At 46.4% G+C, this 26,735-nt stretch overlaps 1 protein-coding gene across 6 annotated transcripts in view; it reads right to left on the bottom strand.

The window, feature by feature from the left end:
• Positions 1–499: 499 nt before the first annotated feature.
• NOD1 (nucleotide binding oligomerization domain containing 1) overlaps positions 500–26,735 on the bottom strand; it is a 76,841-nt gene continuing 50,605 nt past the window's right edge. For 3 of the 6 annotated variants that reach the window (XM_047763101.1, XM_047763102.1, XM_047763103.1), the window contains exons 10-14: positions 24,558–24,641; positions 22,772–22,855; positions 20,304–20,387; positions 16,295–16,378; positions 500–3,741 (exon numbers count right to left, since the gene is read on the bottom strand). In XM_047763101.1, the coding sequence (XP_047619057.1) occupies positions 3,669–3,741; positions 16,295–16,378; positions 20,304–20,387; positions 22,772–22,855; positions 24,558–24,641 (409 nt within the window). In that variant the 3' untranslated portion in view covers positions 500–3,668. The remainder of the gene's footprint in view (positions 3,742–16,294; positions 16,379–20,303; positions 20,388–22,771; positions 22,856–24,557; positions 24,642–26,735) is intronic. The other 3 variants (XR_007132585.1, XR_007132586.1, XR_007132584.1) reach the window with 3 other exon arrangements.

The raw sequence follows: 26,735 nt of genomic DNA, 5'->3' as shown, positions 1-26,735 counted from the left end.
AAAAGACAAATACTGTATGGCTCTACTCGTATGAGGGACCTAGAATAGTCAAAATCAGAGGCAGAAAGTAGGTAGTTTCCAGGGGCTCAGGGGAGGGGAAAATGGGGAACTATTACTTACAGAGTATAGAGTTTTGGTTTGACAGGAAGACTAATTCTGGAAGTGGGTGTTGGTGATGGTTACACAACATATGGTCGTGTTTATACCACTGAACTGTACACTTAAACATTAGGGTGGTAAATTGTGTATTTTACAATAAAAAGTCTCAAAGTAGGCAAAACATGGGAAGATGACATGCAGAAATTAAAGTAGCTGTGTTAGCTTTGGGTCATAAGCATTATTTAAAATGGTCTCTAATATGGATACTGCTTTGATAGCAAAAACAAAATACGATGACAGAGACAAAGGGAAAAAAAACTGGAGGTATTTTGATATGTCATTTGCTCATAAAAGCACCCGAGGAGTTGTGGGAAAAATCAGAAACGGAACATCCTTGAACTTATTTCGTAACTTATTTTTATTTCAAATCTTTTTAAAAATATTACAGAACACTGGGGACCTGGGTTTGTGCTTCTAAAAGTTTTCAGCTGGTCTTGGGTGCAGTTACCTTAGGTTGAAGGCTGTGAGCATCAGGCTGGGAAGGGACCCCCCCCCCAACTTCTCCCCCCCACTCCCACCCCCGCTCCCTGTGTGGTAACCTGAGCTTTGGTTTCCTTACCAGCTAATTCCATTTTCATTAAAATTCCTGTCTAGGAGCCTGGGATAATGGTCACCGTTTTGCCTTTCAGCTCCAGAGCAAGGGTTTCGTTTGGTTTTGTTTTCCTATAAATGAGCAATTAGTTACTGGAAGTAGACGTGTGTCACACCTGGAAAGGGACCAACACCGCGGAGCCAAATGCTCCTTCTGAGCTGGGGACCTGAAAGGGACACCTGTCAGAAGCTGGAGGGCCCGGCTCTGGGCCGTGGTGCCAGCGTCCTCTCTGTTCTTACTGTGCAGTGAAGATAGGAAGGCACCTCCCTCTATCCAGTGAGTGACACTTCGATGGTGGGGCCCTTCGGCGGGAATGGTGACAACTAACAGCTATGCTTTTCCCTGAGGAAGCTAGGGTAGTGCAGGAGGCTTGATGCTGAATGTTTTTTGACCTGAGCTTTGAGAACTTTCAGTCCCCCCATCTTTGACCTTGCTGGGAAGTTCCCTAAGTCTCAGAGTGAGAAGAGGACACCTGCGGGTGAGAAACGGCTTTATGCCATCACATCACATATGGGGCGTCAACCCTGTGCCAGGCACCGTGCAAACCGCTTTCCATGTATCGGCTCATTTAATCCTCACAACCACCCCACGAGCCGGTACTCTGGGATCCCCAATTCTCAGGACGTGGCCCAAAGCCCCACAGTGACTTGACACAGCTCATAAGTTCCCAGTCAGCATGGACGTGCCATAAATGTAGGTCTGAAAAATGGGAGGTGTAATTTCTGTCTTCAAATCAACCCATGTGTCCCGTGGAAAGAAACAGTCATGTCCCAAGTTCACGAAATTCCTTTGTAGCCCCTCCCCCAATTTTCACCTCTTTTCCTTGATTTGGAAAAGCCTCCACTTCTCTGCACAGGCGCTCACCTCTGGGTACTGGAGAAACTTTCCAGCAAATTAGGAGGCTGGTTGCACTTTTATAAGAAAAACAGAACATCTATCATTTACCATCTAGATGATCAACGTACTTCCAAGTCAGAATTTAGGTCAACACCATACAAATCCAACTCCCCTTAGAGGCAGCAGTTTTAATTCTGACAGTCTCTAAAAGCAGTAATATTTGGCACTTTCTGGGTACATTTTAGGCTTGAAAGTTGAGCGTTCGCACTTTAATAAAATATGAAGGCGTCCGCTGAGGAGTGTGGTTCTCTCGGCAAGTCTGAAGTCTGTTCTAAGCACCCTTGACCTTGAGCTTCCCAACGCTCTTTCCTTTGTCCTTTCTGGTTGTGTCTGCGGCCCAGAGAGTTGCTGCTGTTGGGGGGTGACAAGTAGGCAAATACTCAAGTTGGGGGGTAGGAACCCCCAAAGCAGTGCCTTAGGGGAACCGTCCCCTGAGGCTGAGTGACTGTGTGGCATTTTCCCCATTACCTTCAGGGCTAACCTCCTGCACTGCTCCCTTCCTAACAGGGGCTGCAGTAGAAAGCCAGGCTGGGCTTCTGAGAACTCGCAGATTCCGCTGGAGAACCCCCTGCCCCTCTCATGCTTGGTGCCTCTTGCCACAGGGGATGCGGGCCCACCTCCGTGCACCCCCGGGCAGTGAACAGCCGAGGAAGGCAGCAGATGTCAAGGCTGGCTGGCCAGGACTCACCCCAGCCCAGCGGTGAGGGCTGTGGAACTCGGCCCTGCCAGTGTATCCTGGCCTCTGCCGCCCCAGACTCAAGTTCTTTCTTCTGAGAAGCCGCCTGGTGGATCGGGCGGTCAGATGGAAGGCCTCCGATGCTTCCTCTGCTGTTTCTGGTCCTGTGGTAGGTGAGGGGCCCGCAAAGGATCACAGTGAGGATGCCTCTGGCCTTCTCTGGTCAGGCTCGCCCCACAGCACCCCAGGCGCCCCCCCCCCCCCCATGCAGTGAGTGCCTCTGAGGGAGCCAGGCCTGGGGTTCAGGGGTCATAGCACGCTCACCAACCCCAGTCCCTTTTGAAAATCCCAGATCCAGGCAATTAGAAATAATGAGTATTTTTGGTATTTTACCTAAAGAACAAAGTTACCTGGTCATTGGGCCCCCTCCCCCACGTAGCATCCCCCACGTGCCCCCCGGGGTGGCCCGCTCTGCTGGCTGGGGCCTCAGGGGCCCTGAATCTTGCCTGTGACTCAGTCACCCTCACAACTGCTTGGGGGCAGAAGAGATTTCCCTTCCCCAGCAGGGCAAGAGAGGAAGAAGCTCCTGTTTGGGTGCCAGGGCCCAAGGGCAATCCAGGCGCTTTTCCTTTTGGAGGTGGGCACTGATTCTTCCTCCCGCCCGGGGCACCTCTGCACACAGCATCAGCCTGCCAGAGGCCAGCCCCGCCACGTGAAGGGCTGAGTGGAGCCTCAGCATCACCAAGGCATCGTCCTGTCCCTCAGACTGGCTAGGAGGGCAGCCTGCGATCTTTGTCAGCGCACGGTGAGACTCCAGGACCCAAACCGAAGCCTGTGTGGTGGGTCCTTCTCTTGGCCCTGACTCCCGACCAGACCTTGGACGAGGCAGACCCCCAGACGCCGCACACCGCCGGATCGCTACCTGCGAACTGGGGAGGGCTTCAGAGGAAGAGAACATTTCAGGTAAAAACTCTTTTGTTCGTTGAGCACCTCTTCCCCAAGACACAGGGCACCAACTCTGCACCCTGCCCTCAACGCTTCAGGGAACAGGGCAAGGATCCACTCCCTCCCCCTGGGCTCTGGGCAGGTGTTTGTCAGAGCTCAAAGTCTCATTCCTCTAGTTGCCGATGAAAATGCGCCTGGCTGTGCATTAACCCCTCTTCACGGTGTGTTCACAGTCACTGAAACAGCCTGTGCTTTTCTGAGGCACTGTCACCGCTGCTCAGGGACTCTGCCAGTCAGGGCCCCTGCACGGAGGTTGGTTTGCACCCTGAAGGCAGGGTTCCCGGAAGCCCCGCCTCAGCTGCCCGTGGCGTGTTTCAAACCTCCAAGTCAGACAACGGCTCAGAAACAGACAATCCGCTTCTCGTCTTCAAAGACTTTGGCCTCCTCCGGCTTTATCAGGTTTCCATTTAAGCTGTTGGAGAAAAACAACACAGGTCAATGCGAGGGATGATCGGACGTTCTCTTTCGCAACCCGTGTTCCTAACACACTCTTGGGCTTCATACAGCCCTGAAATTGAGGCCGACTGCCAAATACTAGGGTTTTTTTTTTTCTTTTTTAACATTGAAGCATAGTTGATTTGCCGCGTTGCGTTAGTTTCGGGTACAGAGCAAGGCGATGCGGTATTTTTGCCGAGTACGTCCGGTTGCAGGTCGTTACGAGATCACGGGGCTAATTCTCTGGGCTGTACAGTGGGTCCTTGCTGCTTATCTATTTCACATCCAGTGACTCAGATCTGTAACTCCCATGGCCCCGATCCGTGCTGTCCCCTTCCCTTTTGTAACCATGTTTATGTTCTATATCCATGACTCTGTTTCTGCTTTGCAAATGTAAACATTTGTATGTTTTAGATTTTATAGATAACTGATATCATAGAGTATTTGTCTTTGACTTATTTTCAGAGCATAATATTCTCTAGGTGCATTCATATTGCTGCAAATGGCAGAGTTTCATTGCGGTTTTTTTTTTTTTTTGACTAATATTCCTGTGTGTGTGTGTGACATCGTAATCCAGTCATCGGCCGACGGGCACTTGGTTTGCTTCCATGTCTTGGCTGTTGTGAAGAGTGCTACTGTGAACACTGGGGGGCATCTATCTTCTCAAATTAGTGTTTTAATTTTTTCTGGGTATATACCCAGGTGTGGAATTACTGGATCATATGGTAGTTCTGTTTTTAGTTTTTGAAAGGAAACTCTATACTGTGTTACACAGCGGCCGCACCAATTTATGTTCACACCAATTTATGTACAAGGGTTCCCTTTTCTCCACACCCTCACCAACATTTGTTGTTTGTAGACTTTTGATGATGGTCATGATGTGATACCTCACTGTGCTTTGATTTGTATTTTTTTAATAATTAGCAATGTTGAGCATCTTTTCATGTGCCTGCTGGCCATGTGCATGTCTTTAGAAAAACGTCTATCCAGGTGTTCTGCCTTTTTTTTTTTTTGTCTTTTTAGGGCCGCATCCGCACCCTATGGAGGTTCCCAGGCAAGGGGTTCTGGAGCTATAGCTGCCAGCCTACACCATCGCCACAGCCACACAAGATCCGAGCCACGTCTGCAACCTACACCACAGCTCATGGCAACACCAGATCCTTAACCCACTGAGAGAGGCCAGGGATTGAACCTGCGTCCTCATGGATACTAGTCAGATTCATTTCCACTGAGCCGTGGTGGGAACTCCTGCCCATTTTTTAATCAAGTTGTTTTTTTGATGTTGGGTTGTATGAGCTGTTTGTATATTTGGATATCAACCCCCTCATTCATTGCATCATTTGCAAATATTTCCTCCCATTCTAGAATTATCTTTTTGTTTTGCCAGTGGTTTCCTTTGTTGCACAAAAGCTTTTACGTTTAATTAGGTTTTTGCATACGTTTTTTGCTTTTAGTTCTTTTGCCTTAGAAGACTCACCCAAGAAAAAATATTGCTAAGATTTATGTCGTAGAGTGTTCTGCCTATCTTCTCTTCCAGAAATTTTATGATTTCTGGTCTTACTTTAGGTCTTTAAATCATTTTGAATTTATATTTGTGTATGGTGTGAGGGAATGTTCTAATCTCGTTTTACATACAGCTGTCCAGTTTTCCAGCACTACTTATTGAAGAGATTGTCTTTTCTCCATTGTATATTCTTGCCTACTTTGTGGCACATTAATTGACCCTAGGTATGTGGATTTATTTCAAGGCTGTCTGTTCTGCTCCATTGAGCTATGTGTCTGTTTTTGTGCCAACACTACAGTGTTTTGATTACTGAAACTTTGTAGTATACTCTGAAGTCTGGGAGCATTATACCTCCAAATGTGTTTTTTCTCAGCATTGCTTTGGCAACTCAGAATCTTTTGTGGTTCTATATACATTTTAGGATTATTTGTTCTCGTTCTGTGAAAAGTGTCATGAGTATTTTTACAGAGATTGCATTACATCTGTAGATTGCTTTGAGTAGTATGGCCATTTTAATAACACTAACTCTTCTAATCCAAGAGCATGGAGTATCTTTCCATTTCTTTGAATCATCTTCAGTTACCTTTGTCAATGTTTTAGAGTTTTCAGACTATAAGTCTTTCACCTCCTTGATTAAATGTATTCCTAACAAGTTTTTAATGTGATTTTAACTGGGATTGTTTTTTACTTTCTATTTCATCCTTAGAGTATATAAACACAAATGATTTCTGAATATTAGTCTTACATCCTACAATTTTGCTGGATTCACTTATTAGTCCTAAGAGTTTTTGAGTGGAGACTTCAGGGTTCTCTATATAGAATAGCATGTCATCTGCAAATAGTAACAGTTTTATCTCTTCCCTTCCAATTTGGATGCCTTTTATTTCTTTTATTGGGGCGAGGACTTCCAATACTATGTTAGAGAGAAGTGGTGATGACTTTGTTGCTCACCCATTCTAAATGTAATAGTTTGCATGTACTACCCCCAAACTCTCAGTCCATCCTTCTCCTTCTCCTGTCCCCTTTGGCAAACACAAGTCTGTTCTCTATGCCTGTGAGTCAGTTTTCTGTTTTGTAGATAGGTTCATTTGTGCCGTAATTTAGATTCCACATATATGTGACATCATATGGCACTTGTCGTTCTCTTTTTAACTTATTTCACTTAGTATGATGATCTCAAGTTGCATCCATGTTGCTGCGAATGGCATTACTTCATTCTTTTTCATGGCTGAGTAATATTCCATTGTATATATGTACCACAGCTTCTTAATCCATTCACCTGTTAATGGACACATACGTTGTTTCAATGTCTTGGTTAATGTGAATAATGCTGCTGTGAACATAGGGGGGCATGTATCTTTTTGAATTATGCTTTTGTCTGGATATATGGATATGCCCAGGAGTGGGATTGCTGATCATGGTAATTCTATTTTTAGTTTTCTGAGGAACTTCTGTAATGGCTGTACCAATTTATATTCTCGCCAACGTGTGTGGGGGGGTTCCCTTTTCTCCACACTCTCTCCAGCATTTGTTATTTGTAGACTTATTAATAATGACCATTCTGACCAGTGTGAGGTGGCACATTATAGTTTTGATTTGCATGTCTCTAATAGTGATTTTGAACATCTCATGCACCTACTAGCCATCCATAGATCTTCTGTGGAGAAATGTCTATTTAGATCTCCTGCCCATTTTTTGATTGAATTGTTTTTATGTTGTCTGAGTCGTTTGTAGATTTTGGAGATTAAGTCCTGTAGGCCTATTTTGCATTGTTTGCAACTATTTTCTCCCATTCCATAGGTTGTCTTTTTTTAAAATGGTTTCTTTTGCTATGCAAAAGCTTGTAAGTTTGATTAGGTGCCATTTGCTTATTTTTATTTCTATTGCCTTGGGAGACTGACCTAAGATTTGCACAGTTTATGTCAGAGAATGTATTGCCTATGTTCTTTTCTAGGACTTTTATGGTGTCATGTCTTAAGTCTTTAGGACATTTTGAGTTTATTTTTGTGCATGGTGTGAGGCTGTATTCTAGTTTCATTGATTTACATGCGGCTGTCCTATTTTCCTAGCACCAATTGCTAAAGAGACTTTTTCCCATTTTATATTCTTGCCTCCTTTGTTGAAGATTAATTGACCATAGGTGTCTGGGTTTATTTCTGGGCTGTTTTGTTCCATTGATCCATATGTCTGTTTTTGTACCAGTATCACACTGTATTGATTACTGTAGCTTTGTAGTATTGTCTGAGGTGTGGGAGAGTTATGCCTCCCACTTCCTCCCCCTCCGCTTCAGCAATTCTGGGTCTTTTATAGTGCCATATAAATTTTTGGATTATTTTAGTCCTTTGAAAAATGGCATGGGTAATTTGTTAGGGATCACATTAAATCTAGAGATTACTTAGCATAGAACGGCCATTTTAATAATAGTTCTTCCAATCAATGAGCATGAGATATATTTCTGATTTCTTTATTAGTATTTTAAAGTTCTCGGTATATAAGTCGTTCACCTCCTTGCTCAGGCTTATTCTTGGGTATTTTATTTTTTTGGAGTGTGATTTTAAAAGGTATTTTTTTACATTCCTTTTCTGATACGTCATTGTTAGTATACAAAAATGCAACCAACTTCTGAATGTTAATTCTTTTTCTTTTCTGATTGATGTGGCTAGGACTTCCAAATCTATGTTGAATAAATGTGGTGAGAATGGGTATCCTTGTCTTGTTCCAGAATTTAGCAAGAAGGCTTTTAGCTTTTCTCTATTATATTGGCTGTGCACTTTTATTATGTTGAGATATGTTCTCTCTATAACCACTTTGGTAAGAGTTTTTTGAATCACAAATGGATGTTGAATTTTCTCAAATGCTTTTTTCTGCAACTATTGAGGTGATCATGTGGGATTTTTTTACTTTTATTAATGTGGTGTATTACATTGATTGATTTGGATATGTGGAACCATCCTTGTGAACTTGGGATGAATCCTATTTGGTCATGACATATTTATGTGTGGTTGGATTTGGTTTGCTAAAATTTTGTTGAGAATTTTTACATCTATATTCATCAAAGACATTGGTCTATAATTTTTTTTTGGTGGTATCTTTGTCTGGTTTGGGTGTTAGGGTGATGATGGTTTCATAGATTGTCTTTGGGAGTATTCCCTCCTCTTCAATCTTTTCTAAGAGTTTGAGAAGGATTGACATATTATTTGTATGTTTTGTAGAATTCACTGTAAAGCCATCTGATCCTGGACTTTTATCTGTATGGAGTTTTTTTAAAAGTACATATTCTGTTTCACTTCTAGTGATTGGTCTGTTCAAATTATCTATGTCTTAATTTTGGTGGACTATGTTTCTAGAAATTTGTCCAATTTCTTCAAGGTTGTCAAATGTGTTGGCTTATAATTGCTCATAGTATTTTTTTTATTTCTGCAGTATCCTTTGAGATTTCCTCTTTTTCATTTCTTATTTGGGTTTCTTTCCTTATTATTGAGTCTGGCCATAGGTTTGTCAATTTTGTTTACCCTTTCAAAGAACCAGATCTTGGTTTTACTGGATTGTAATCTTTGCTTCCTCTCTGATCTTTATTTCCTTCCTTCTTCTGACATTAGGTTTTATTTGTTCTTTTAGGTGATAGGTTAGATTGTTTGAGATTTGTCTTACTTTTTGAGGAAGGTCTGTATCACTATGGGTTTCCCTCTAAGAATTGCTTTTGTAGCATCCCATTGATTTTGTATGCTTATATTTTCATTGGCATTTTTCTCAAGATTTTTTTTTCCTTTTTTTCTTGTTGACCCACTGGCTTTTTAGCAGCATGTTGTTTTATCTCCATGTAGTCATTTTTTTTTCTCATTTAGTTTCCTGTGGTTGATTTCTAGTTTTATGCCATCGTGGTCAGAGAAGATACTTGAAATAAATTCTATACTCTTAAATTTTTTGAGGTTAGTTTTGTGCCCCAATATGTGGTCAATCCTAGAGAATGTTCCATGTGCACTTGAAAAGAATGTATATTTGGGGTTTTTTTGGATGTAATGTCCTGAAAGTATCAATTCAGTCTAACTGTTCTATTGGGTCATTTAGGATTTCTGTTGCCTTATTTTTTTTCTGTCTAGAAGACCTGTCCATTGATATGAGTGGGGTGTTAAGATCTCTATTATTGTATTCCCATCAAATTCTCTTTTTATGTCTGTATTTTTTAATGTATTTGGATGCTCCTATATTAGGTGAATATATGTTGAGTGTAGTATCCTCTTGTTGAATTAGTCCTTTTTACCATTAATAGTGTCCTTGTCTTTATGGCCTTTGTTTTTAAAGTCTACTTTGTCTAATATGAGTACTGTGATTCCTGCTTTCCTGTTATTTCTGTTTGCATGAAATACCTTTTTCCATCCCCTCATTTTCAACCTATGTGTGTGTCCTTTGCCCTAATGTGGGTACCTTGTAGGCATCATATTGCAGGCTCCTGTTATTTTTTTTCTTTAATCCAGTCTGCCATTCTATGTCTTTTGATTGGAACATTCAGTCCATAGACATTTTAAGGTAATTACTGATAGATGTTTTTATTGCCATTTTAAAACTTGTTCTCCAGTTGACCGTGTTTTTCTTTTTCTGGTTTTCTTTTTATTTTATGCTTATGTCCTTGTCTTTTTGTTTTCTGTGAATCTATTGTTTGTTTTTGATTTGTGGTTGCCTGTGGTTGCCTTGTTTCTCCAAGTATGTTAACCCCTTCCTATATCTGCTTGCTTTAGACTGAACTTTTGCTGTTCCTTGTGTTTAATCATCACTTTCATGAATAGTTTTGTTTTCCTTTTTGATCTGTATACTGGCTTATTTAAGTGGTTACTTTCCAACTGTGATTCCTCCATCTTATATCTTCCTACTCCTTTCCTATTTAGAGGAGAACTTTCAATACTTCTTTTAGGGTAGGTGTGGTATTGTTGTATTCTTTTAGTTTTTGCTTCTCTGAGAACTTATTTCTCCTATTTTAAATGATAATCTTGCTGGGTAGAGTGTTCTAGGTTGCAAATCTTTCCCTTTCAGAATTTTGTAAACCATTTTTTTAACATAAGAATTGCAGCATTTATTTCAGGTTCTCTCTTGTTTTGTTTTTGTCACAACCATAGCATGTGGAAGTTCCCAGGCCAGGGATCAAACCTGTACCTACAGCAGTGACCAGAGACCTAGTGGCAAAAATGCAGGAGCCTTAACCTTCTCTTTCAGAATTTTTAGTATATCTTGCCTCTCTTCTGACCTGTATGATTTCTGTGGAGAAATTAGCTGATAGATTTAAGATTTATGTGGGTTCCCTTGTAATTAGTTTTTTTTTTTTTTCCTCTTACTGCCATTAGAATCCTCTTCTTGTTAACTTTTGCCATTTTTACTATACTGTGTCTTGGTGAAGGTCTCTTTGGGTTCATTTTGTTGGGGACCCTCTGTGCCTCCTGTATCTCAATATGTTTTCTTTAGATTTGAAATTTTCATCCATAATTTCTTCAAATACATTTTCAATACCCTTTTCCTTTTCTTCTCCTTCTGGGATCCCTATTATGTATAGATTGGCATGCTTTATATTATCCTGTAGGTCTCTTATATTGCTTTCATTTTTTTAAATTTGGCAGGCTGTCTGCTGTCCTGATTGGGTGAGCTCCATTATTCTATCTTCCAGGTCACTGATTTGTTCCTCTGCATTATTCATTTTACTATTCATTGCTTTTAGCTCAGCTTTCAACTCAGAAAAGGAACTTTCTAAAATTTCCTGGCTTATCCTTATAAGCTTCTAGTTCATTTTTACAGTAATCTGCATTACTGCTGCTAGCTCTTCTGAATTCATTCAGCATGTTCATTACCTCCTTTTTGAACGCAGTGTCTGTTAGACAGGAGAAGTCTGTTTCATTGTTTGCTCCTTCAGGGGAATTCTCCTGTTCTTTTAACTGGGAATGGATTCCCTGCTTCTTCATTCCTCTTACTTTGTGAGTTTAGGAGAAACAATTATCTACCATAGTCTTGTAACACTATTTATATGCAGGAGTGCCCCTGGGTAGCTTGTGTGAGTTTACTGTTTTTTTGGCAAGAGGGCTGCTTTTGGTTTGGATACTTGCTGTCTCTTCCCTCAGTGTGCGCAGGCCATTATCCCCTTGTTAGTGGGTGTGCAGGTGCATAGCCATGCATGGTCCCAGGGAACTGGTGGCAATGGGCAATGCCTGGACACATGGCTCTTGGTAATGGTAGCAACCCCTGGGGTGGTGTCCACCTATGTGCTCTTGCTTTTCCTCTTAGACCCCTCCTAGGGGCACAGGTCCCAACTCAATGCTTTTTTCCCCCCATCCTACCCTATTACATGAGCATCTTTCTTGCAGCCTTTGTTGTATAGTTCTCCTGCCAGTTTCCAGTTAGTTTTCCATGAGACCTGTTCCACATGTAGATGTATTTTTGATGTATCTGTAGTGGGGAGTGAGTGCCACACCCTCTTACTCCGCCATCTTGATGACTTCTTTACTGTGAATGTTAATCCTTTCTGGTTACTATAACACTATGGACTGGGTCTCACTAAAGTCACCCGCAGTCTCTATAAACCTGACTTTAAGTGATATTTCAGAACTTGTCTTTCTTGAACTTCACAGGCATTTGGTTATCTTGCCCTCTCCCTCCTCCTTGAAATACTACCTACCCATGGCAAGATACTATGCTGATTTCTTTCCTACATCTGGCCACTCCCTCTCAGGTTGCCTTTTTATATTCTCCTCCATGTGACCTCTAAATCATAAAGTTCTTCCTGGCTTAGGGCTCAGCCCTCTTTCCCAGGCAACTTCATCTATCCTTGACCTCATCCATATGTCAGCGACCTGGGCCACACCTCTCTACTGTAGAGCCTCTTAACTGCTTGGCATCCTCACTTGGATGTCCCCTAGGCACTTCAAGTTGCCACATCTCCCCAGGGTTGCCTAGCTTGATAAATGGTACCACTCTTCATGCAGTTGTGCAAGTTAGTAACCTGGGGGGGTCAGCCCTGATTCCTTTTTCCTCATCTTCATATTCTATCACGAAGTTCCATTTTACTTCCTAAACATCTCTAGACTGGCTCCCTGGAACCTGGCTGTATGTTCACCACCCCCATCCTGGTCTGAGCACCCATCATCTTTTCTCTAGCTCACTGCAACGTTCTAAGGACTATGCCTAGAGGCGGCACAGTGGCCTTTTTATAATGTAAATCTAACCACGTTCCTCTTTGCTTCAAACCCTTCAATGACTTTCCCTTGCTTTTAGGACAAAGACCAAAATACATAACATGACCCACAGACCTTTTATGGTCTAGTCTTTCCCATGTCCTCCACCTCCTGGTGCTCCCTCTTCCACTCTGTCTGAACCACAGGGCACAGTAGTTTCTTACTGTTTTTCAAGGGAATCATGTTCTTTCCTGCCTCAGAGCCTTTGCACATGCTGTTCCCCCTACCTGGAACACTTTCCCTCCCATCTCAGCTGACCAACTCCTATTCATCCTCCCTGACTCAGTTTAAAAGCCACTTCCTTAGAGAGACCTTTCCTGAAACCTCTTCTATACTAGGTTCCCTTCTTAGCTTTCCCCTTTCTAGGATTAGAGACAGGATGGCAGAGTAGGACTTGAGCTCACCTCCTCTCATGAAAACACCAAAATCACAACTATTAAATAACCGTAAGCAAAAAAGACTGGAAACTACAAAAAAAAAAAAAAAAATACACCTAAAGGCAAAGAAGCCACAACAAGACGGTAGGAGGGGTGCTTTCATGATATAAGCAAATCCCATACCCAGTGGGTTGGCAATCTATACACTGGAAAATAACCATATCACAGAGACTGTCCCCCAGGAGTGAGCGTCGTGAACCCCATGTCAGGGTCCCCAGCCTGACAAGGCCAGCCAGACTTGAGGGCAGGAGCCCCACAGGACTGGGGGAAACAGAGAATCCCCTCTTGGAAGGCACATGCAAGCTTCCATGTGCACTAGGTGCCAGGTTAAAGGGGGGACTTCATGAGAATCTGGGCCAGACCTCCCTGCAGGTCTTGGAGGGTCTCCTAGGGAGGCAGGGCTCAGGGAGCTGTGGCTCACTGTGGGAGCAGAACACTGGAGGCAGAGGCTCCAGGGCATCAGCATGAGCTCCCCTGGAGGCTGCCATTTTGGAAAATCCGGGCCCCACCCAGGAGCCTCCAGGGCTGAGAATCCGCAGGCCCAGCAACCAATAGGGTAGGAACACAGCCCTACGCCTCCGCAGACAGGCTGCCTTAAGTCCTCCTAGGCACACAGCCGCCTCTAATCACACCCCTTGACACGGCCCTGCACACCAGAGGTACAGGACCCAGCTCCACCCACCAGTGGGCCAGCACCATCCCTCCCACCATGAAGCCTACAGGAGCCCCCGGATCCACTTCATCCACCAGGGGGCAGACACCAGAAGCAAGGGGGCCACACCCCTGCAACCTGCAGAAAGGAGACCGCAAACACAGAAAGCCAGACCCAATGCAACGGCAGAGACATATGCTCCAGACGAAAGAACAAGACAAATCCCCAGAACAACTAAGTGAAGTGGAGATGGGCAACCTAGATGAAAAAGCGTCCCCCTTTCCAGCACGCGTCATGACTGGAATTAAATAACTACTTGAATAATGTTTTCCTTGACTGTTTATCTCCCTCACTAGATGATAAACCCGTGAGAACAGGTCGATTCTGTTCCCACTGGATTCTTGGTGCCAACACACCGTCTGGCACCCAAGCACTTTGTTGTCTCACAAATGAAGCACTGAAGCTCAGTGCCGAGTCATAGGGACTCAGCAGTGACCATGACACAGGCCCGACCGTCAAGGAGCTCCCAGAAAGCCATTACCATGGAGTGTAATAAATGCTATCAATTGCAATGTCAGGTCATTGAACGCTTCCATTTCTGTCTTTGAAGGCAGAACTCACTGCGGGTCTTCTAACTTCAAGTTCTTTTTGGACAGGGATGAGGCAGAAAAATGGCAGGACAGATGATGAGTCCGGGGAGATGGTCCAAGGTCATCTGTGCCAGTGGTGGCTCCAGACAGAGATGCTCCCTCATCCCCAGCCCTGGTCCCATGGAGTCACATCCCCGCGACGAGCCAGGGACTGAAGTGGAGATGCTCCTGGGCCAGCCCTCGAGCCCTCCCGTCTTGCCCTCTTCTCTGACTCCTCCTGACACAACCGTACCTCCTTCAGCCTCTGCACAGCCTGCCTTGAAGCTAGACACCTGGTCCTTCAAGAACAGTTCCTTGCGTGGGAACAGTGGGCCTTGGGGGTGGGGAGAGTGGCAGGGGGGAGCAAGGCCCATTTTCAAGCTGGACAGAATTCAAGCAGCTGCCTATCCTCACAAACATTCTAACCAGCCGCTGAGAACAAAGTCAGCTGGGTTCCAAAGCTATTCTGCAGCCTGGCCTGTCTCCCTCTTCGCCCCCGTCTGCCTGCTGCCCGTGAAAGACAGAGGCAGCCCCTCCACTGAGCTGGCTGGAGCTGGGCTCTCCTCTCTGGGACAGTGTTTGACTGTGACCCCAAATAAGAACAGCATTTTACATTGTGAAGCAGCCTCTGTGCATATGCACATACCCACATCTGAAACAAGATTATGAAATAATATCATACTATGCATAGAGCATTCATCTGCTCCATTTCATTTTTTAAATAGTGCTGGTTGCAACCCACCAAACTGATCTGATGCTTCACTAACAAGTTCCAAAGCAAAGGTTTTTGTTTATTTTTTAGGGCCACACCCACGGCAAATGAAAGTTCCCAGGCTAGGGGCTGACTCGGAGGAGCTGAGGCTGCTGACCTATGCCACAGCAACACCAGATCCGAGCCTCATCTGAGACCTACACCACAGCTCACGGCAATGCCAGATCCTCTGACCCACTGAGTGAGGCCAGGGATTGAAGCCACATCCTCATGGATGCTAGTCAGGTTCATTACCCCTGAGCCACAATGGGAACTCAAGCTTAAAAACCACTGCTCTAGGAGCTGAGGTCAGGGAGCTAGCTGGACCTTGATTTATTTGTTTTGGCTGTGAAATTCTCCCCAGTCATAAAGAATTTAAGTACTGCCGTTAACGAGTAACTACTCCCTGAGCTCAGGGTTTGGCTCACCGTGAGGCTGATCTGGAGACCTCAGGGACCACGGTGGAAGCAGGAACTCCTGTGGTCTCTGTCCCCAAGGGGAACCCAGCCCCGCCCCTGGCAGGTTCTCCACGCAGGTCTGAGCCTCACCCTGTGCTGGGCTGTCTCAGGCCAGGCCCAGGTTAGACAGCAAATACCAGAGTGCTTGAGGGTCTAGGTTCAGGGACATGGAGCCCCCCCCCCCCCCCCCCCCGTTCTCAGCTCAGTTATACCAGTACTCAGAAGCAATCAGGGCCCTTTCTGTCCAGTTAACTGCTGTTTCCCTAGCACTTAACTGTTGCTGATGGGATGTCCGGCCACCACTTATACGACAAGCCCAGTCCCACCTCGGGGCCGTATGTGTCCTGTGGGAGGTGCAAGAAATGGACTGAGGCTCAACTCTGCAGTCAGGCCGACGGCCTGCTTTCCTCTGCCAGCAAAAGCGAGTCCTCAGAGCAGAAACCGGAAGTCAGAAAAGACCACCCTCTGCCCAAATCCAGCCTGGAAGCCCAGAGAAGCAAAAGAAGGAGCTTCAAACTCTGGGCCAACACGGCCATCAGGCATTCTTGGGTCTCGGGGAGATTCACTTTCAGGGGGAAGCCCTCTCCTGGTCCATTTGCCCCCATGCAGCCCAGGACTGCAGGCAGGATGGGGGGCTGGGGAGGGGAGCCCCCACTATGGAGGCAGAGTGTGGGCTGAATTCCAGCCTCTCCTCTTCGGTGTGACCTTGGTCTGGGCCTCAGTTTCCACATCTGTGAAACAGAGATGATACTACCTCCTTCACAGAGGGTTGAGAAGATGAGAAGTAAAGCGAGACTGCCCTCCAGTGTGTGTGGCACACAGCCCGTGGTGCTGAGTCACCAGTCGTCGTTACTAGTATTACTGCAACAAGCAGTGCGTTGGTCTTACCAAATCTCCATTATGCCAGTGTTCTTCTGTAAGGCATCCGCCAGCCGGGCAGTCCCCCTGGCTGTGATCTGGTTCTGGATAAGCCTGAAAGAAGAACATATCTCTTGTATCAAAATAATACTGGATTAAATCCTCCTGCTTCGCTCCTGCTTCGGAAGGGTGTGATGGACAGACAGGGGCAGAGGAAGAACCGAGTCCCTGTGACCTTTAATCTGGCTTATCTAGATCAGGCCCATGAGAACCAAGGTCATACTTTACAATGATTAATTTTCCTGTCTATTTGGGACTGAGTATAAGGTATCTATACATTCACATGCAGGTAGTTTAATACATGAACACACACACACGTGTGTGCTTGATGTTTTTCATCACGGGGATACCCAGTCGAAATGGTTTGGAGACCACCAGTCTGAACAAAAACTCGGTTCATGTGGGGAACAGGCAGTCTGATGTCCACTTCCAGGTAGCTAAAGAAAGGCAGTTTGTTTTGTTTTTGCTTTTTTAGGGCCACACCTGTGGCAAATGGCAGTTCCCAGGCTAGGGGCTCAGATCAGAGCTCCAGCTGCTGGCCTACACCACAGCTCACGGCAACACCAGATTGGAATCACGTCTGTGACCTACACCACAGCTCACGGCAACACCAGATCCTTAACCCACTGAGCGGGGCCAGGGATCAAACCAGAGTCCTCAAGAATACTAATCGGGTGCATTACCGCTGAGCCACAATGGGAACTCCTTTTTTTGGGGGGGGAGGGGGCAAGGCAATGTTTAAAGTTAAATAGTATTTAAAGAGCTGGCCATTCTCTTCTTTGGGGGAAACACAGGTTTCCAAGATGGTCCCATGTCCTCTCCACCATTCGAGAGGGAGGGAGGAGAAACAGGTCGGCTGCTACTCGTGGGTCCCAGTGAAAAGCACCCCATTCTGCTGGGGAGCAGTCATCCCAAGGAAGCAAAGGTTGCAGACAGAGCTGGGAAGTTGGGGCAACTCCTGAAATGCTCTCCTGGGAAGCTATGCTTCCAACTCACCCAGGAAACACCTGCAGCGCAAGGCAGCGATGTGTCTAAGCTTCATCACAGGCTCACTCCTCAGCCCCTGCTATGTGTAGAATAAAGCTGCTGCTGAACTTGACCCTTAGAAATTCTAGGCTCTGATCCAAGAAGGCAGCCCTACCAGCAGGATAAAGGGCCATGTTATGGTGACTGATGGGATTACAGAAATGCGCTATCTCATAGTGATTAAAAGTTCCCCTCACATGCATGACCCGTTCTTCGCTTCTCAGCTATAGGTCCTTGAAGAAATCAGCTATCTGTGCTTCAGTAGCCGGATCTATAAAATGGGAATAACTACGAGAGAACTCCCTATCCCCGGGATGTGAGGTTCCACTAGGAGGATGTATGCGAAGCCATTCTCACAGCCTCTGCCCAGAGGAAGGGAGCTCCTGTCACCTGAGCACCCAGGACTAGGTGGCAGTGCTGCTGCCATGGCCCAGGGATCCCCGCCACGCCTCCCAAAGAAAGGCTGGCACCCTGGGCTCAGTGGCAGAGGTGATGACCTTCTGGTAAGCACGACCGCAATGCAACGTGGACATTTTTGCAAAAAAGGAGCAAAACTAGAACCCAGAAGTGAGCACAGCGTTCTGCATTCAGTTAACCTCTGTTTTCCAATCACCTCTTCCACGGTGGTGAATACTGGCACCGCTTACACCGTTCTGGGGGTGGGTGACCTGCCTGTAGCCAAGGCTCGGTGGGAGGAGAAGTAAAAAGCTTGCCAGAGCTCAGGCACACATGCCCAGTGGGGCCAGCTTCACCACGGCCAGCGTGGTCTGTGCACGCACAAAGAGCTAAGGCTTGTTCTCTAACCCTGTTCTAGCTCTGTTCTCCCTGGAGGGGCTGGCCTGATACCTGGGGAAGGGCATAAAATAAGGCTATAGGCCATAAAGAAAAGGGGAAAAAACCCACCAGATGTGGAGTTCCTGTTATGGTGCAGGGAAACAAATCCAACTACAATCCATGAAGATGCAGGTTTGATCCCTAGCCTCGCTCAGTGGGTCGGGGATCCAGCATTGCCATGAACTGTGGTGTAGGTCACAGATGTGGCTCAGATCCTTCACTGCTACGGCTGTGGTGTAGGCTGGCACCTGTAGCTCCGATTCGACCCCTAGCCGGGGAACTTTCATATGCCACAAGCACGGCCCTAAAAAACAAAAAACAAAACAAAAAAACCCTCAAAAAAGCAAAATAACTAAACAAACAAACAAAAATAAACCAACCAAATGTAAACGTAGAAACATAGCATACTCTGGATTTTTTTTAACTGAAGCTGACCTGCTAATCCAAAATTCATATGGAAATTCAAGGGACCCAGAATAGCCAAAACAATATTGAGAAAGAAGAACAAAGTGGGAAGACTCCCACTTCCTGATTTCAAAGCTCATCACCCAGTTACAGTGATCAGGGCAGTGTCATCCTGGCCTAAGGATAAACACGTGGCTCAATGACCTAGAACAGAAAATCCAGAAATAAACTCAGACATTTGTGGTCAAGTGATTTTTGACAAAAGTGCCAGGGACTTTCAAAGGGGAAAGCATCTTTTCAACAAGTGGTGCTGGACCCCTGGATCCCTACGTGCAATGAAATGAAGCTAGACCTCCACACCTGTGCCATATGCAGGACTCAACCCCAAATGGATCCAAGACCTTAACGTAAGAGTGAAACTACAGCGCTTAAAGGAAATCTTTGTGACCTCAGGTTAGGCAATGATCTCTTAGTAAGATACCTAAAGCACAAGCAACTAAAGAAATAAAAAAAAAAAAAACGATAAATTGGACTTCATCAAAATTTTAAAAATTGGGGCTTCAAAAGCTCACTCTCAAGAAAGTGAAAAATCTCACAGAAAGAGAGGAAGTATTTGCAAATTGTGTACCTAGTAAATGACCAGTACACAGAATATATAAAGAACACTAACAACTCAACAATAAAAAGGCACATAACCCTGGAGTTCCCCTGTGGCACGGCAGGTTAAGGATCTGGCACGGTCACTGCAATGGTTCGGGTTGCTTCTGTGGCACAGGTTGGATCCTGGGCCTGGGAACTTCTGAGGCCAAAAGGAAAAACAAAAAAAGGCACATCACCAGATTTACAAATGCACAAAAGATGTGGAGACAATTCTCCAGAGAAGATACACAAATGACCAAGATGCTCGTGAAACCCGACATCGTTAGTGGTCAGGGAAAAGCAAACCAAACTCACGATGAAGCACACTTCACACCCACTAGGATGGCATGACCCAAAACGATGGACCGTAACAAGTGCTGATGAGGATGTGGAGAAAATGGGGACCCTCCTACATGACTGGTGGGCATGTAAGCAGTGCAACCACGCTGGACAAAGTTTGGCACTTAAACACAGAGAGACCACGTAACCCAGTGATTCTATTCCTAAGTATATACCCTAGAGAAACGAAAAGGTGTTCACACACAAACAGGTGCATGAATGTTCACAGCAGTATCATTCAAAATAGTCATAAAGTCGAAAGAACCCAAATGTCCGCCAACCGATGGACAAACACAAGGAGGGCGACCCATTCGATGGGATACCATTCAGCCATAAGAAACAATGGAGTACTGATACATGCCACAATAGAGGCAAATCTTGAAAACTTATGCAAGTGAAAGAACACAGACCAAAGGTCACACATCGTATGATTGCGTTTCGATGAAGTGCCCAGAAGAGGTAAATCCACAGAGACTGGGAGCAGACTTTAGGTGCCAGGGATGAAGGGAGGAGAAGGATGGGAGCGAGTGCTTAACTCAGGCATGTTTTCTTTGGGGGGTAGGGGGGTGGGTTGGCAAAACTGTTCTAGAATTAGATAGTGGTGACGGTTGCGCAGCCTTATGAATATGCTAAAACCCACTGAATCGTGCACTTCAAAAGAGTAACTTGGATGGTATATGAATTCTTTCTCAAAAACCGTTTTTTAAAAAAAGCACAGTATTGAAATCTGGATTACCATAAGTGTTTCAACGTCTGGTTGACTTTCAGCATCTCTGCTAAGCTCTCTGCCACTTCGTCATCGAGCTCATTTTGGGTGAGCCTAGAAAAGAAAGGAAGTGTCAGAACAGCCCCACCAGGCACAGGCTCTTGACCGAGTTCACAGAAGGGGGATCCCAGCCCAGGCGTCTCCGGCTCACTTGCTGAAAATCCAGGCTCCAAGCCCAGCCTCTGAGCCCCACAGAACACAAACGGTGGTTCAATTCTAGTGCCTACCCTTCACCCAAGCTCCTACTTCCTAGCCCTGCTGCCGAGGGAGGGGGAGCCCATACCTCCCTCCTCATCCTTGCTGAGTCCTCAGATCTCAAGACAGGGGCTCACAGAAAGCGAGGGGCCAACGCCTGCTTCTCGGGTCCCCATCCAGCCCCTAGGATCCCCTGAATACTGGACGGCCCCTGAATACTGGACGGCATGTTACTGAGGCAGCTGGATGAAGATGTGGAAAAGCCCACCGACTGCATGTTCAAATGTGCTCATCACGTTGCTCTGAGGCCAGTTATGCAGGACCCAAGTTCTGAACGTCCAGGAAGTCTCTCTACTGTTCTTAAAATCCAGACGTGGTCGGATTAAGCATAGAGGGCTAGAAGCTCCTGGTTGTAATCAGGATTGGACCCTGCCATGCCCATGGGTGAAAGAATAAATGAAGAAGGAGAATGGAATAGAAAGAACATTTTAAAAAAATCACTCCTTGAAGGGCAATTTGGGAGTGTCTAGGCAAATTTTAAATGTGTTACATTTTGAGCCAATGATTAGACTTCTAGAAATTGACCCTCCAGTGTGCAAACACATTACACACAACGGACCTATACACACAGCATTGACTGCAGGCTTTTTGGTCATAATGTAAGATGTAAACATACTTTGGCATCAATAGGGGCAACCGGCAAAATAAACTGTGAGTGGACATCCAGGGGGCGCCGTGCGGCCCTTACAGAGAATGAGGCAGGAAGAAGAAAGGGGCAGAAGAGCATGGCGCTTAAGATGCTCTGAGACACACATGCTGGCTGGGAATGGCTTACTAGCAGTGTGACGGTAGCAGGGGATTGAGCTGCTCTAGGCCTGAGTTTTGCACCAATGAGTGTGAAGAGTAATGGTACAGACCTCACAGGTTGGTAGCGAGAATGAGTTGATAGACGGAAACGGTTGGGAACAATGCGTGAGGTACAGCCAGTGTTTCGAAGATGCTGGATTGACACTATCATTACCCACCTAGAGCTGTGGTTCTCAACCGGGACACTTGCCAAGGCCTGGAGACAATTTCTCTTGCCACAGCTGGGGGACCCCATTGATATCTAATGGGTGGAGGCCAGGAATTCTGCTGAGCATCTTATAATGCACAGAAGAGCCTCTCAACAAAACAAGAACTATTTGGACCAAAAGACCGACAGCGTTGAGATGGAGACCCTGACATGAGGGGCAGGGGACATGTGTGCAGTATATGATTCAGATATTTTTTAAAAGCCACTTGCTAAATGCTATTCTATTGTATAAGAAAAAGGGATATTTATTTGAACTTACACTCAAATGCTAGGGGAAAAAAAAAAAAAAGATTTAGAAAACATGAAGGGGGAGGTACTTTCACTTCCTACTTTCCAGACTTCAGTGTCTCATTTTTTTTTTCCCCCCAAAAAAGCATGTCTTACTTTTCAAAATCTTTTAAAAGATTTTTTGAGGAGAAAAGGAAAATGCATTTACTGGCCAGCAGGTCTAGGATCAGGATTCTCATAATGGTAACATTTTCATTGAACAATTTAGCCAATGTCTCCGGAGGAGGGTATGGAGACAAGTCACAGAACCTCCTCACCCGGAAGTAGTCCATGACACGGGCAAGTAAATAAAATACAATAAAATAAAAATAGGGTAAATAACTGAAAAAGGAAGAGTGGCATACTAGAAAGGAATTAGTGGCCTGGGAGTATAGAGAAGGAGAGAAAACGGCCAGCTTCCTGTGACAGGTGACAGATGAGCTGGAGCATCAAGGCCAAATCGGGAGGTGGCTCCCTGGGGAAAGTGGGGGCTGCCTGGGGAGGAAGGCAGCTCCCTCCCGAGGAAGGAGGAGGGGAACGGCGAGACACGCGCATGGATGGAAGCTGGACTCCAGAGGCACAACTGCGGATGCTCTTATGATACCCTGATGGTTAGAAGGGCTAGTCCCCTGGTTTTCCTGAGGCCTAGGGTGGCGAAGAAGGGGATCGTCTCAAACCCATGCTCCTGGGGCCTCCTCCCCCACCCCTTCTGTCCCTGTTTGTGCTGCTGAGAACAGCTATTATCTTCTCTAGGAGGAATTTAAATGATAACCCTTCCTTTGAGGGATGGCCTGGAGCCTTTTCAATAGACAGACCAGCCTTTCAGTTAAGATTCCAGGCTGTGCACAGCCTTTGGGAAAATCCCCAAGACCCAACCTTTCAAAATGACTCTCATGGTTACCAGAATATTCTCAGAGATGCATTCTGCTTCAGGGCCTGCGCGAGGCTCTTTCCTCCTTCTGTAGAGATGCCGTTGAATGCAAGACTAGGACAGAAAAATGTTTGCAGGAGGTTATTAAAAACATGTCTAGTTTTGGGGGAGTTCCCGTCATGGCACAGTGGTTAATGAATCCGACTAGGAACCATGAGGTTGCGGGTTCAATCCCTGGCCTTGCTCAGTGGGTTAAGGATCCAGTGTTGCCGTGAGCTGTGGTGTAGGTTGCAGACGCGGCTTGGATCCCGCATTGCTGTGGCTGTGGTGTAGGCCGGTGGCTACAGATCCGATTTGACCCCTAGCCTGGGAACCTCCATATGCCGTGGGAGCAGCCCTAGAAAAGGCAAAAAAAGACAAAAAAAAAGTGTCTATTTTTGGGTGTATAGCACAGGGATTCAGTTACACACACACACACACATTCTTGTTCAGATTCTTTTCCCTTATAGGTTGTTACAAAATATTGACTATAGTTCCCTGTGCTATATGGTAGGTCCTTGTTGGTTTTCTGTTTTATATATAGCAGTGTGTATTTCTTAATCCGACCTTCTAATTTATTCCTCCCCCACCTCCCCTTTGGCAAACAGAGGTTTGTTTTCTATGTCTGTGGGTCTCTTTCTGTTTTGTAAATCAACTATACTTCAATTTAAAAATTTAAAAACACCACCCACCACCAAACACGTCTACAGCAATGCAAACAGCCAGGAAGACTGCCTGGAGGAGGCCCCTGCCCGGGCTGACTTGAGGCAGGAAGCAGAAGTGCTCAGCCTTGCCAGCAGCAGCGCAGGCTTTGTCACTGCAGAGCACAGGCTCAGAGCAGGAGGATAGGTGCCGATGCCCACAGAGAGGCCAGACAGGAAAGGGAACATCAGCGAGATGGGGTCACAGTGCCGACTGTGGGCTGAGGCGGCCTGGCGAGCTCTGCCTGGGAGGGCTGACCTCTCACAGGCGCCCGCCCATGAAGCCTGGGGAAGTGCCCTCCGTTCTCCTAGGGAAGGAACTCTGCCACTGTCTCCACCACTAGACTCTCTGGCGGTGGCAGGAAGGGTGCGGGCAATTAGGAGACACCCAAGTCGCAGAGATTTGGCCAGAGGCCTAAAGGAGGGCCGGGGAGGACCAGGTCTGTTTACAGAGGGGGTGGGTCCCCTCTTGTACCAGCACCATCCTGAGAATGGCAAAGGGGCAGGAATCTGCTGCCCAGTGTCCTTTTCAGTTTTGTCTGGACCCCAGGATTCCTCCCTGGCCCTCAAGGGGTGCCAGGAGACTGCCAAGGGGGGTGGCAATATCCTGTGTCTTTTCTTTTGTCTTTTTCGGGCTGTACCCACAGGGCATATGGAAGGGCCCAGGCTAGGGGGTCGAAGTGGAGCTGTAGCCGCCAGCCTGCACCACAGCCTTGGCAATGCCAGATCCCCAACCCACTGAGCGAGGCCAGGGATTGAACTCTTCCTCATGGATGTTAGTGAGGTTCATTGCCACTGAGCCACAAGGGGAACTCCCAGTATCCCCTGTCTTGATTGGTATGTGCACGTGTCATGCCACGGAGCTGACAATTTAAGCATAAAAGCAAAATATGCTTGATGGTTTATGTCAATAAAAATATTTTTTAAAAGAAAAGGAAAAACCACACACAAGTACGTCCCGCGTTAGGCATGCCAGCCCCCCTCTTCCCCTTGGCTTCCTGCCCTGGGAGAATAAGAGGGATGCGGGGTAAGCAGGCTGGCCCTGGAGACGGCAGGTGTCAGAAGGCGGCTGCTACCTCAGGTTGGTCAGGCTGGGGTGGTTCCTCAGAGCCTCTGCGAAGGCCTTCGCCCCTTCGTCGCCGATTCGGTTGCCCCACATCCTGCGAGCAGAGGCAAGACAGTGCAGATTATCTCACGCGAATCCCTTGTGTTCTGCTCGTGGCCACGGTTTGACTGCCACTCTGCGGGCAGGTGTGTTTGCTCCATCCCTGGAGCTGCGGCCTGGAGAGCAACCCCTACGCCAGCCCTGGAGGAGGGAGAAGAGCGCGAGCCTCCCGAGCAGAAGGCAAGTGGGCCAGCTGCACAGTTCCAGGCCGAGGCTCACCCCCGAGCGCTCGGAGAGCAGCCCAGCCCGGCGGAGCCTGAGCTCACGACCGCCCCAGGCATGTCACCGGCAGGGGATCCCGGTTCGCAGCAGCCGGAAAGGAAGGCCTGCAGAGGGCTGGGCTCCCAGCAGCTGTTCGGCCCCAGGGAGGGATGAGAGGCGTTCTGGAAAGCACGGTCCTGCCACAAGCCAAGGTCAGGAGGCATGTTCAGAAGCCTGATCAGCAGTGTTCTTTGGATGTAGAGAGGCTGTAATAACCAAACTGTGCTGTTCCGATCGCCGCACGTTGGATGGGGAGTTGTGTGGACAAGCCCTATTCTTTCCCCCACAGTAGCCACCCTGTGAGGATATGGCTCAATCCAGGGTCCGCACGGGAAGACCTGGGCTCCCATCCTGGCCTTGACCCCCAACTCCCAGTGCACGTGTAGGTGCTGGCTCGGAGGAAACACAGAGTGTCTTAGGTCTTAGTCTGCGCCTCTGTAAAGTGGGGATGAGGAGAGCATCTCCTCGGAGAGCTGTTGTGAGGCTAAGGGAGTTCATATATGCAAAGCACTCAGCACAGTGCTGGGCCTGTCACACGCACCAGCTAGTCCCAAAAGGCCGAGGGGCGCTGTCTACAGGGAGCAAGTCTGCCGGGCCCACGCACAGCAGAGCCAGGCTGCCACAGCCACACGCTCTCACAGGCAAGCCGCCTGCCTGTGGCCCCGCCAGCAGGGCTTGTAAAACCCCAGAAATGAGAGTTTGCAGGGCTTTACCTAAGAAGTCTGTATACTTGATACAGCTGAATGGAATCAAAGTTTTAATAAAGTGGAAAGCGACTCATGACATGAGATTAACTGAAAAATGCAGAGTAAAAGTCTGTACATACAGTTTGACCTCTACTATATTTTAAAAAAATTGTAGAGAGCATACATGTTGCAAAAGAGAGAGAGCAAGAAAGCTTAACTGACCTCAAATGTTGACAGTAATTATTTCTGAGAAGATCTATTTTCCATAGTTCACAAATAAAATTATGTTTCTTTTTTCTTTTTTTTTTTTTGGCCACACCTGCGGCATATGGGGCACATGGATGTTCCCCAGGCCGGGGATCGAACCAGCACCTCTGCGACACTAGCCTTAACCCACTGCACCACAGTGGGAACTCCTGTCTTTCTTTCATAATCAGGGGAAATATTTTAACCATATAAAAATCTTTAGACAGCCTCCAGAATCAAAATTAGAGATCAAAACACACCTGTGGGGACGGTTACTTTCAAAAAATCAGAAAACAACAACTGGAACCCTTGTGCACTGTCGGCGGGAATGCAAAATGGGACAGATGCTGTGAAAAACCGTAAGGCGGTTCCTCAAAAAATTAAAAGTAGAATTACCCGAGATCCAGCAATTCCACCTCTGGGTGTATGTCAAAAGGATTGAAAGCAGGCCCTCCAAGAGATGGATGCAAATATACCCACGTTCATAGCAGCATTATTCACAAGAGCTAAAACCTGGAAGAAACCCAGGTGTCCACTGACAGATGAAGGGACAAACAAAACGTGCCATAGACACACCACTGGACTATTACACAGCCTTAAAAAGGAGGAAAGTCCGACACATGCTACAACACGGATGAACCTTGAAGACATCATGTTCAGGAAAATAAGCCAGTTACAAAAAGACAAATAGTGTATGCCCCACTTTTGTGACTACCTACAGCAGTCAGACTCACGGGGACAGAAAGTAGAATGGTGGTAGCCAGGGGCTGGGGGAGGGGAGAATGGGGACATTGTTTCCTGGGTACCATGTTTCTGTTTCGCAAGATAAAGAGAGTTCTGCAGAGGGAGCGTGGTGGTGGTTTTACGACTCTATGAACATGCTTGATGCCACTGAA

Source organism: Phacochoerus africanus, chromosome 16 (genome assembly GCF_016906955.1).
Source record: "Phacochoerus africanus isolate WHEZ1 chromosome 16, ROS_Pafr_v1, whole genome shotgun sequence".
NCBI classification, from domain to species: domain Eukaryota; kingdom Metazoa; phylum Chordata; class Mammalia; order Artiodactyla; family Suidae; genus Phacochoerus; species Phacochoerus africanus.
The sequence above is the reverse complement of the archived record's forward strand: the minus strand, read 5'-3'. Positions and strand labels throughout refer to the sequence as shown.